This window comes from Halyomorpha halys, unplaced genomic scaffold (genome assembly GCF_000696795.3).
Source record: "Halyomorpha halys isolate HHAL.00 unplaced genomic scaffold, Hhal_1.1 Scaffold29.1, whole genome shotgun sequence".
Lineage (NCBI taxonomy): Eukaryota > Metazoa > Arthropoda > Insecta > Hemiptera > Pentatomidae > Halyomorpha > Halyomorpha halys.
The window spans coordinates 1906393-1918641 of NW_027115892.1; the positions used below are offsets into that span (position 1 = coordinate 1906393).

Sequence of the window (12249 nt, forward strand, 5' to 3'; positions counted from 1 at the left end):
TTCCTTATCCTTACCACCTCCCTTGTAGAGCAATCTCCATACCTATACTTGGCAGACTCTTCAATTTTGACTAGTAATTATGCATAGTTTTTATTGAAGTAATAAAAAATTGGGGTTAGATAACTGCCTTTTTTTTCTTCCCGGCTCTTGTACTATAAGGTTAAGATAGAATTTTGCCTTTTTCTACGAGTGTTTCAAGAAAGAGCTTGGACTGCTTCAAGCCAGGTTTCGATGTCCAGTATGTTTCCTTCTTTCTATGTTCCCAGAAGTTAACCAGTTTCCTAATTGCACTTCCAGATATGTTCCAGATATATGCAATATGGCTCAGGGCCAATTAGCATAATTTCTGATGCCTTCCTTGCTAGGGTGTCTGCCAAGATCGCGATTAAAGGAACAAAATAGAACTAGTGGCCTTTACTTCTGTCATTCAACTGAAAATCAATTGTTAGTTTCGTAGTAATATTATTCATTTAATTTTTTCATAATTTTAAATTAGATATTTTTTCCCCATTGGAAGTCAATTATTTATTTTATTACATCTTTAAACGTCATTGTTTGTTTAATTAATTTCCCCTTTTCTCTCTTCTTAAGAATTATTATTTTTTTATCTATCTATATATATTTTTTACATGATTTATCGTTATTATTCACAACTGTTCAATATGTATAGCGTTGTAAATGGTTAGGGGTGTGTTTCGCAGACACTATCTTTCCCCTCTCCCCTCATAAGCTTTTGTAAAAAAAAAAAAATCTTACTTGTACATTAACCATGTAAAGCCCACCATGCCGATTAGGTATTGTATAAAATAATAGAATTATTATTCTCAATATCTGAGAGAAAATTGATATTTCTTTTTTTCCCACATATTCGATGAAAGGATCTGATACAAACAACTGCTTATTTAATAATTCAGAATTTGTATTTGTTCTTGAATTTTTCTGAATCAACTCTCTGAAACTTCTTTTATCTTTATTCCTCGACTCTTTGCCTTCTTCAGACATTCGAACTATTGTTATTATTGATATTGAGCCAACGATTTTAAGGTTCTGGACGCTTCAAATTGGCTGAGTATGGCAATCATATTAAGAGATTCGTTTTAAAAGTGTAAAAATAAATTAAAATCAGATAGTCAACGTTTAACTAAAAATAACTATTCTCCTTCCTGCTATTAATAAACATTAAAAAAATCCCTTCTTCATTTTATGTAAACAGGATATTACAGAAAAAAATGAAATGGTTACATAGTGTACCCGTAAGTGGCTACACCGCGAGATGACGGAAAACGCTTATCTGTGGTCATAAGTAATGGTCCAGTACTCTAATGAATATGGAATTTGGTTAAGTAACGCTTTCAAGAAACGAATTACGTTATTCTTATACTGAAGAGTTCAGTGGATCATTCACGTCAGTTTTATTTCGTGTCTTTGTATAATTTATGAACTTTCAATTCTGAGAGACATTAAGGCATAACACATACGCTTTAGAGTAAATATTCTTCAAAACAGAGTTGGGAAAAATTATTTATAAATAAAACTATGACTAAATAGTCATAGATACACTTTTTAGTTATTATTGGTTCATTAAGAAATGAACAAGCTATTTATGCTTATTTAGTTATAGCGTTAGCGTACTTGCTCAGCCTCCACTGGCTCATTAACAGTGATGCGGCGAGAGGGATGCGCTGGGATCTTTTGAGCTCTGCTCTACCCCTCACACGTGGGGGATAGAGTGGACTCAGGGATCCTCAGGTCGATCGTGTAAATATTGTATATAAGAGTGTTAATGTGACTAGAGATTGTATTATTTTATTTTTTCATACACATAGTTTGATTATGTTCATTTTTTTATCCTTCTGTTTGTATATATTTTAAGAGAGATTTATTTATTTTTATGTGCTTTTTGTTCTCATTTATTTATTTATTATTATTCTTATTTTAGTATGAATGTGATCAATTATTACTATTACCTATTAATAGTACTATAGCCCACAATTGTGTGGTAGATTGTTATATATATTAATAAATAAATTATTAATTTAAAAAAAAAATAGTTATAGTATTTTTAATTATGAGAGATAGTTGACCGTGGATGATAAATGAAGAGAAGATGGTTGGGGGTGCGGTCAATGAAACACAAATAAGTATGACTAACTTATTTTAATGTGCCGACGTTTCGGCTAGAGTTTCTAGTCTTCTTCAGGGCTAAAAACAAAACAAGATAACAACCACAGTAATTATAGAAAAATAAAGAAATAAAAAAGAAAGTATAAACAAAATAATTTTACACATACAATGAATAGTTTTACAAGATAGAATTAATAAAATTAAGTGATGAGAGAAGCGGGAAAAAAAAAAAATGTAGACATAGGTAATTGAAAAAGTGGGTACAATAACTTAATTAAGCAAATGAAATAAAATTAAAGTTATATAATGTAAAGAAGTATGAACATATTAGTTATTATTAATTTAAAATTTAAATATGGAAAGAGAATGAAAATTGAGAGGAAGAAAATATATGTAACAATAATAGATGATAAAGAGGCAAATTATAAGTATAGTGTACAAAACTTATAACGCGGGCAGGAAAACTGTGGTTACTTACTGTGGTTATTATCTTGTTTTGTTTTTAGCCCTGAAGAAGGCTAGAAACTCTAGCCGAAACGTCGGCACATTAAAATAAGTTAGTCATACTTATTTGTGTTTCATTGACCGCACCCCCAACCATCTTCTCTTCATATAGTATTTTTAATTTTTGATATAGGTACCTGCAATTCAAAGGCATGAATCTTTGATGGACTAAAAGGTGTTAACTGTCCTATCTTCTAAATAAGTTTTAAGTTCGTCTATTGCAAATACCTTTATAGGATAGAAGAAATTTAAACAACCGGACAATTAAATTTTTTAGAAGCAAATAATATTTGAATTACATAAGAATAATAATATATCAAAAATAATCGCAAATGTTTTAGAACTGTGTTCAACCATATCCCAAAACTATGATATGTCCTGATGGGTTTTAACATTTAATTCATTTTTCCTTCAGCTATCTTTGTATTGCTCGCAATAAACTTGTAATAAATCATATCGCACAATAATAACATATTTTTTTGAATTATTAAAATTAAATTAAAGTTAAAAAGACTGACCCTTAATTTAAATTAATTTTTAAAAGTAATTGGAATAGATTGATATTAAAAAACATTTAATCTTACTTTGTTTTCATCAATAATAACATTATTCAGGGTAACGGTTAGGTCCTCTTTTTAGAAAATGAGTGACCATTGTCATAGAAATTAGCAATGAGCTTAATTAAAGAACAATTAGTTTTAACATACTACTCTAGCAGTGCGCAATTAAAAATTTAAATATCTGTTTTTCCTAAATTTTTTTTTTTTCTGAAAGATGTTTATTAGTTTTTGAAACTATTAGCCTAAATGTTTTATTGGTGGTCTATTTAAAATAGATACGTTTTTGGCAAAAACCTAGTTATCTATTTTTTAAATGGTGATTTGATATGGATATAATTCGTACTTTTTTCCCCTACGTTAAAACGTTTATTGGAATAATACATTCCACCATACTTAAGGGCAGCAGGTATATACTAAAAATAAAAACTAAATAAATGATAATAATAAAACAAATACAATACAATAATTAAGATATGGATGGCATATTATCAATATTGGTATTATCAAGAAAATAATATAAAGCAGGTGATGTTTAAACACAAACGGCACCAATTAAAGTCGATTCAAAACACTAGCGTAACCGATTCCTAACCAGAGGTTAATTCAAAAAATGACCTATGCTTGAAAATTAAATAAATAATCTATTTTTTGAATCAACCGAAAACCATAGTCTTTGCTACTTATAAAATGTTTCCGTGACAACGATTGTATATATAGGTTTTGAAAAAACAATCCTAAGAGAAAAATTAAGGTTTTTTTTTTTTTGTGTGTGTAAAAGCTCTCCTTTCATCCTGTTTTTTTTACTAATACGTTTTTAAGGTACTATTTTGTTAAAAATAGTCAACATACTCCAAGAAGAGTTTTCTTTCGTAGAAGAACGAGTATGAAAGTTTGTAGAACTTCTTCAAAAAATCCTGTTACACTATCTCACCAAAATCAGTTAAGAAATTATCGAGGGGTACTGTAATTCATCTGTCTCACTCCATCTGACAAAATTTCAGACAACGGTAAAATTTCTAAGTTTTTGGAAAATTATAATTTTTTTTTCTTACCATTATTGAACAACCAACTCTCAGATTTACTTAGCAAGTAAGTATTAAGTGATAGTTGAACACAAAGTTAGCGTTGAAATTTGAAATTCTGTTTACCAATCTTTGCACTTAACTGCATTTTGTGGTATTATTCAATATCAATCCGATAAGAAATTCTTAAGACTGACATACTACATTTCTTTATACCTGAACATGTTTCTAGTAATGTCATAGTTCAAATCATCTAGAATGAGTTTACATAAAATTTTATGCATTGGTTAAGAAGACCCCACCACCACAAAAGTGGGTAAATCTATTTTCTTATATTTAGCTACAAACTTTCCAATATGTAATGGTCATACAATGAAATAAAAAATCAGTAATATTAGATATGTAAACAATGAATATTTATACATCAGTGTTGGGCAAAAAGTAATTACTAATTACATTCAAATATAATTGCGATTGTTTTGGCTCATCTAGTAATAGTGATTTTGGACCATTATTACAATTACAGAAGTAGAAACAATTACTAATTAAAATTGTAATTTCATTTCCTAGTACAAAATAATATTAATTGGAAATTAATTGTAATTAATGTTTGAGGAATTCCGTATAATATTAATAGATCTAATTAATAATCTTTTAAAATTATTTCAATGAATTGTGAAAAATCTGAATACTTAATTTATTAAATTTCTTTCTTTTCGTTAATTTTAACAGGCTAGTCGATTATGATTTGTTAGTGTTATAATAATTATTCCATCTAATAAAGAGGTGCTAATGTTTAATCTAATATAGTCTTTGGATTGTACTATCTTCAGAACATAATTGTTTTTAGTTTGGTCTGGCCTTGTCTGGATTTTTACAATTTTCGAAGGATGGGAATGGGAGTACACTGGGGCTTAAATAGGCTTGTTAAATTAGTTTAGTGAACAGACGAGAACTATTTACACTCTTTTAAATATCTTATTAAAATCATCATTACATAAAATAAATAAATAAAAATCTGTACGTCTACAACCCATATTTTAATTTTTAAAAATTGTTGAAACTCAAGGGCCACATTTATCCCCAATTATAGGTTCCCACTTTATATAGGCTGGATGGGATCCAGGATTGCACCCGAACCAGAAGGGTTGACTCACTCATCCAGTAACAAAATAAATAATTATCTATCACAGCCGGATTCGCATTACAAAAAAGGAACTAAATGTAAATACATTATCATTTTGATCAGAGGAAATTAATTTTTAAAATATTCTATGTTTAACAGAATAAAATAAGTATTTAAGTATTTATTGTAGTTATTTCTTGACAAGTGGCACTAATGATTAATATCTTCCATAGAATATAGAAACAATTTTCAGGTACAGTTTTAGTTAATTAATACTTTAATTAATAACTATTTTTTATTATACTATATTTATTTTCTCGAACTATCGCTATACATATATTTAATTAAAAATTAGATGTTAACTTCGAGCAACAATATGTATAATCGATTAAATATACATATTTTCATTTTCTGGCTGCAATAAAAGTAAAGACTACTTTCAAGCTGGAAAACAAAATCGGATACAAGAAGATCAGGATCAAGAATTAATATTAGTTTTTAGATTTATTAAGAAATTAACCTCTGAAAATTCATCGTACATCAACACTGACATTTCTCAACTAAAAATGACAGTTCGTGAAATCTTGCACGTAATTAAGAAAGGCTCAAAAGACACGCCACCGGTCATGGGGTAATTAATTATTGCTCAAATTCCTTTAGGGTTGTCTTGAACTAGATATTGTGAATTATACTTTAATTTATTTGCATAATATAAATATAATTAACAAATATATTGATTATATACAAACTTAATGAAGTAAATGATGCAATAAAAATCAGGTGGGTAGATAAATGTGATTCTATTTTTATTTTATTTATTATTATATTCTTTATTCTATTTAATATACTATACATTAATAGGTACTGTGCCCATATTCTTTTCAGAAACTTCAGAAAATTATCAGAAATAGGCTGGGATAACAGGTTTCTGATAAGTAGGTAATGATTAATCTGTTAAATTTGTATTGTAAAGTTAATAAATATGAATATAAAGTTAATAAAAATGACTACTCTCTTATCTAGAGATGTAATCGAGATTCCGGACTACAGAGAAGAGACAACTCACCGATAGGACGACCGAGAGGCCGAGGAAGAAGATGATGGGAGAGGCTACGGACACCATGGCTGTCGATAAGACAATGAAGCCTTTCTGGAGTCCCACCACCTCCCCCACAACCAGCACATATCCAGTCAGTGGAGGCTTCCCTTGCACAATAAGCTCTCACGTAACGGGCAGCTTATGCTAATATCCCTCAAACTGTTGGAATGAGCCGATTTAATTAATCCGAAAGTGTCTTCGATCATCCCTAATTTACAAGTATTATAGTTCATGTGGCGTAAGTATGATTTTGAAGCCCCCAGGTGGGCCCGTTTTGAGTTCCCTTTAAGCTTCTACTCAAAATTTGAGGATTTAACTGCATAATCATGATCATATAATATCAAATATACATTTTATAATTCCATACATATAATTTTATTATTTTATTAATAATACAATAATAATAGCTAATGCAATAACAATCTTAATAGGTATTGTATTTTATTTTTATAAAGTTCTGTAAAACATTTATACATTCCAACAACTAGATCTAGGACCCTCTTTAGATAGAATATTAACCATCTCCTACTCAGATCTCTGATTAGTTTGTTTTTTATGTTTCTATTAGGAAGCAGTATGATCTGGATTATAAAAAATCTGAATTAAGCGTTTTAAGCATAAGTATGTTTCTTTTCACGAGATGAGAAAATTCGGTTTAGTAAAAAAATTTATTTATTTTTACCTTCCCCTGCCTTTTGAGCCATAAAGGTATGCAGCAGCAGTTTGATGTTACACATGTATCCGTGGAATCCTACTACTACTGGTGTGACTCTACAATCCTAGCCTCCTCCAGCAGCTTCCGCCCATTGTCTCGGTCCCTTGCAGTCGCCATCCAATTCCGAAGTCCCAGAATATTTGTTGCATCAGAAGCAACACCATCAGCCCATCGCAGCTTTGATCTTCCTTTTCTCCTAGTACCATGGAGTGGCTCCATTGTCTTGTCTTGGTGGATTCTCACTGTCCAGTTCATCTCAGCCTTGCAATTTTCATCACTCGAACTATATCGGGCTCCTTAAACATAGTGTACAGATCCTGGTTTTCCCTCCTTTTCCACTCTCCTCCGATGAGAACACCACAATATTAACGTTTGAGGATTCTTCTTTCAACGCTTACAAGCCCGGGAGGTAGTCCAAGTCTCACAACCATACAGCAAAACTGGGAGCACTATCGTCTTATTAAGACGAAGCTTTGATTTCTGGAAAGAACTCTGCTTCGGAAATTCCTTGCCATAGAAAAATAGCACCGTTTTGCAGCTATGATCCTACGCCGAATCTCTGATTCAGGTTCGTTTTCTTCAGTCACCAATGATCCAAGATATACAAAAACATTAGTCTTCTCAAATTGGTATTCCTCAAACGTCATCTCCTCTTTAGGCCTAGGCACCTCTCCCACTTTCAACTTCTCAGGATTTCCAACCCAAATCTTCTTGCAGGATCGACCAGAGCAATGAAAGCGCCCAATACTGCCTGGAAGAAACTTCCTATGATATCTATATCATCCGCGTACGCAAGGAGCTGTACAGATCTAGATGTGGCCATTGGTCAGTATCCCAGCATCTCTCATTGCCTTCTCAAGTGCAAAATCAAAGAGAAGGCAGGCCAAGGCATCTCTCTGGCGTAATCGTTTTATTGAAGGGAATTCTTCCGATCGCTCTCCACCGATCTAAACCATATACGTTGTTCATTGTAGGTCTCACGAGGCTTATGAGCTTGCTAGAGATCTTAAAATGCTCATATAATTCTCCCCTATTCACGCTATCTTAAGCTGCTCTAAAATCTAAGAAGAGGTGGTGAATTTTAATTTTTAATTCCTTTCCTCGCTCGAGAATCGTCTTGAGGCAGAATATCTGATCAGTCGTGGACCTGCCTTTTCTAAATCCGCACTGGTATCGGCCGAGCCCCCTCTCCGCATGGGGCAGCAAACGCTCGAAGAGGATGTTTGACAGGACTCTGTATCCGGCAGGCAGGAGGGAGATCCCTCTGTATTTGGAGGACTTTAGTCGACCACCCTTCTTAAATATAGGACGGATGAGTGACTTGGTCCATGGGTCCGGTGGAACTTCATTTTTCCAAACGGTGATGAGGAGATCCCGCATATTCTTCACCAGTTCGTTCCCACCGCACTTAATGAGTTCTGCGGAGAATCTATCAGCACCCGGAGCCTTATTACATATCAATCGGTTGATAGCATCGAGGATCTCATCTTCGAAAGGTGGCTCTTCATCTGTTTCGTTCTCCGTGTGTTTCTCATCTTCTCTCCCTAATTCAACCCCTAATCTTCCTCTAATTCGCTCATTGAGGAGATCATTGAAGCGACGCCTTCACTGGGACGGGGTTCCCCTCATGGCCGTTGCAGATGTAAGAGATATTAGAGTAGGGTTTTCGGCTCCGGTTTATTTTCCAATAAAAGTCTCGGGATTCCTTATCTCTGAAAAATGCCGTAGCATCCAGCTACAGCTAATAAATCAGTTTAAAACTTTTGCACTTGAAGAAGTTCATTATTCAGCTGTAAGGTTCAGTCCTCTGTAACATTTTTGTCTGCTGGCCTTCCTTGGGCCTATCTTCTTCTCTGAAGAAGGTTGAAGTGGGCTAGTCAAACAATGGTACTAGTCTAAGGTGGCGCAGTCCATGATCACTCAGCAGTTTCCGAAACACCACAACAAGGGCATAGGTGGTCGATATTCATCCCGCTGCTGTAAATGCTATGAAACATGCAAAACATAAACCGGTAAACTGTGGGTTGGTTGAAATTCTCTCTTTGAAGGGCTTTTTTATTTATTTTTTTTTTCCGCCCAAGACTCCCATTGGAGTCCTATACTGCCTAACCATGGTTGGGGGTCAAAGTTCTTCATTTTGTGGGACCGCCACGCAATGAAAAAAGTCAACGTCCCAGGCCGGATTCGAACCGGCACCGCCAATAGACATCAAATTGGTAAGACTGTGTCATAACCACTGAGCTATGGGCGGCCCAGGCTTTTTTATTAGCTTTCAGATCTAAAAATAGACGAAATCTGAGGAACCAATGAACACAACCAACAGTTCGCGTGTTTTTGTTTACTCGAATCCTGTTATGTGGAACGTATTGTAGCTATCATTTGTTTCTGATAACTATTTAACCCTCATGACAGTTCCGTTAGTTAGATATATTACTTTTGATTCTGGATATACCATTTCCTCAATCTGTTTCTTGAAAATGATCAAAAGATTGTCATATGCCTTTCATAACCATTTATGTTTCGGAGATCTTTAATTTATATTTAAATTTGTTTTGTCCAGCTACATTTGGGCACCAACCTTTGGATAAAATGAACTTTAATTCGGCATTATTCTAGGATGAAAATTAAAAGAATTGGGGGTGAATTTTAGAAGTTTGTAATGTCTTGTTTTTTTGTTTTTTTTTAGGTTTTTAAGGTCCTCTCTGCACAGCACTCTAGATTGAGGTTTGATTATTTTAATCAATTGAGTTGGTGTTAAAGAAATCTCTTTTGGGGGTCTCCCACTCCCGTTATTTGTCTTAATTCTGAGCACCTCTACAGCCCCTCCAAATTGGATTAGTGGATTAAATATGTGTATATAAACTAAGTAGGAGTTAGAGAAGAGCAGTTTGGAAATATCAACTGTTTTCTTTCACCCTGCCATTTTCTTCCCAGTTTTTAAGCATTAAACCGATTTATTTGCTTTTCATTTATTTTAAAAATGAAAATTATAGATAAATCAAACCTTAGTGACTACCTTAGTGAGTATTACTAACAATTTTTTTGATCGTTTACATCGTGATATAATATTCTTCTTCTTTTTCTGCACCAAAACATCACTTCCATGTTTCTTATTACCTAGAATTCTACTCATATTCGCAATGCTAAATATTTTATTCATTTTACAATATGGCTCTTATATACATATGCATCATGCCTAATACTCTCTTAAAGTTAATCATACAGATATAAGGCAATTATTATGTCTGTTTTTATAATATGATTGGGAAATGATCTAGTAGTCCAATATTATCGGTATGATGTGAAAATGTTAATTACACTTAATTCAGAATGAGTTTCAACTTCATGAGAAAAAAAATCGATGTTGATAACGATCTCAGTAGAATTAATTATATAGGATAATCATTATATATTCACAGACTAAACAGAACGAATGAGGATTAAGTGGAATCAGATTATTATGAAATATTCATATTAAAACGGCCAGTGTAGTAATAACAATCGAATAACCGTCATACTTTACAATTAAAATCAGAATTATATAAATTGTCAAGTCAGGAGTTACACGTATTAACACGTTAAGTCAGTGTTACGGCACAATGCTGAGATTCTGACAAGTCTTTCCTTAATTATACTTTCTTTTATTCTTCTGACCTAGAAAATGACGCTGGTGTCATTTCTTGAAGGTAATTTACTTAAAAATTTTTATTACCAACTCAACAATTAACATCGCGTTTATATTGCTGTTAAAAATAGAATCTAATCAGCAAGAGAATAATACGAATTGAAAATGAGTTTTTGTAAAATAACTCGCCTCTAAAGCTCTGAATGATAATTATATTCAGAGTTAATATAAAATCGAAGAAGTTCTCACTACCTTGGAATTTCAATTCATAACCGATTGCGGATTACGATTACGGAACTGTTGATGCCTAAGACTTTAGAGTAACATAAACTTAAGGAAGGAAGATATGATTACTTCCAGAATGAAAGAGACACAACTCAAAATGGTTGTTAGGACTAATATTGAAAGCGATTCTCACTCAAAAATCTATCAGATCTAAAGTCTGAAAATAAAATGATAACTGGCTCGTCTTCAAGAAAAGAATCGTAACTGATTGGTGGTTTCTCCACATATGATTTTGATATAGTAATAATCTGTATCTCCGTAATTTACTTTTTATATTATAATTATATTTCTAAATTTAAAAAAATATTAGTCTTAAAAAATATAAAAAAGAAAAGCCACTATGAAATCTTCCTAGGCGTCTAAACTATTTCATGTTGAAGTGTTACCTACCAGATCACCTGATATCTTATTTTGACATAACTTTTCTCAGGATTATACTTTCATTATTTTTTAATTAATAGGCGATAATCATTACATTATGAATATATCCTCAACTTAACACACCTATGATCAATTAATGACATGTTTAATATAATTATTTAGTGAATATTTTTGTTACTTAGGAACTTTAGAAATTTGTTTAGAATTTCAGATGTCTTACTGTTTTTATCTCTTAATTTTAATAATTTATTTAAGATTTACAAGGGAATCAGAATAATAAAAAGGCGTATTAATACATTATGGTAAGACAAGGCATGTTGATAGCCTTAATCCTTACTCACAATGTAAATAAACACAGTTAATGTATTTAAGAGGAATTTTGATCCAGAATAACTCTGTTTTCTTTTATTTTTTAAAAGTTTTTATTCGGTCCCATAAGTTAGTATATTATGATATAATCTTATATCGGTCTTATATTGACCGTGGAAAAATTCATTCTGAGACAGAGGAGAACAATTTTTTGGGGCATTCGATTTCCTAAGTTCATCGGGTTCAGTTCCGTTTTATGAAAAGGTCGAGGCAATGTGGAAAATGATGATGCCAACAGACGTAAGAGGAATTCGGAGATTGTTAGGTGCTCTAAATTACCATCGTTTCGTACCGGATAGTGCAGAATATTTGGTGTCAACAACTTGTTGAAAAAGGCATATCCGGAAATGTATGGAAAAGCTGCAACAGGAGCCAGTATTAGCATTTTCAGATTTTCATTTACAGTTCACTACTACAATGGAATACCTTCGGGGCGTTG

At 32.4% G+C, this 12249-nt stretch overlaps 2 protein-coding genes across 2 annotated transcripts in view; both read right to left on the reverse strand.

The window, feature by feature from the left end:
* Window positions 1–6561, reverse strand: part of LOC106684051 (general odorant-binding protein 56a) — a 16042-nt gene extending 9481 nt beyond the window's left edge. The window contains exon 1 of the mRNA XM_014425899.3: window positions 6403–6561. Within this exon, the coding sequence (XP_014281385.1) occupies window positions 6403–6459 (57 nt within the window). The 5' untranslated portion in view covers window positions 6460–6561. The remainder of the gene's footprint in view (window positions 1–6402) is intronic.
* Window positions 6562–8194: 1633 nt separating this feature from the next.
* On the reverse strand, window positions 8195–8530 carry LOC136797143 (uncharacterized). The gene has a single exon (XM_067052877.1). It carries the CDS (start codon window positions 8528–8530, stop codon window positions 8195–8197), a length of 336 nt encoding a protein of 111 aa, XP_066908978.1.
* Between the last annotated feature and the right edge of the window lie 3719 nt (window positions 8531–12249).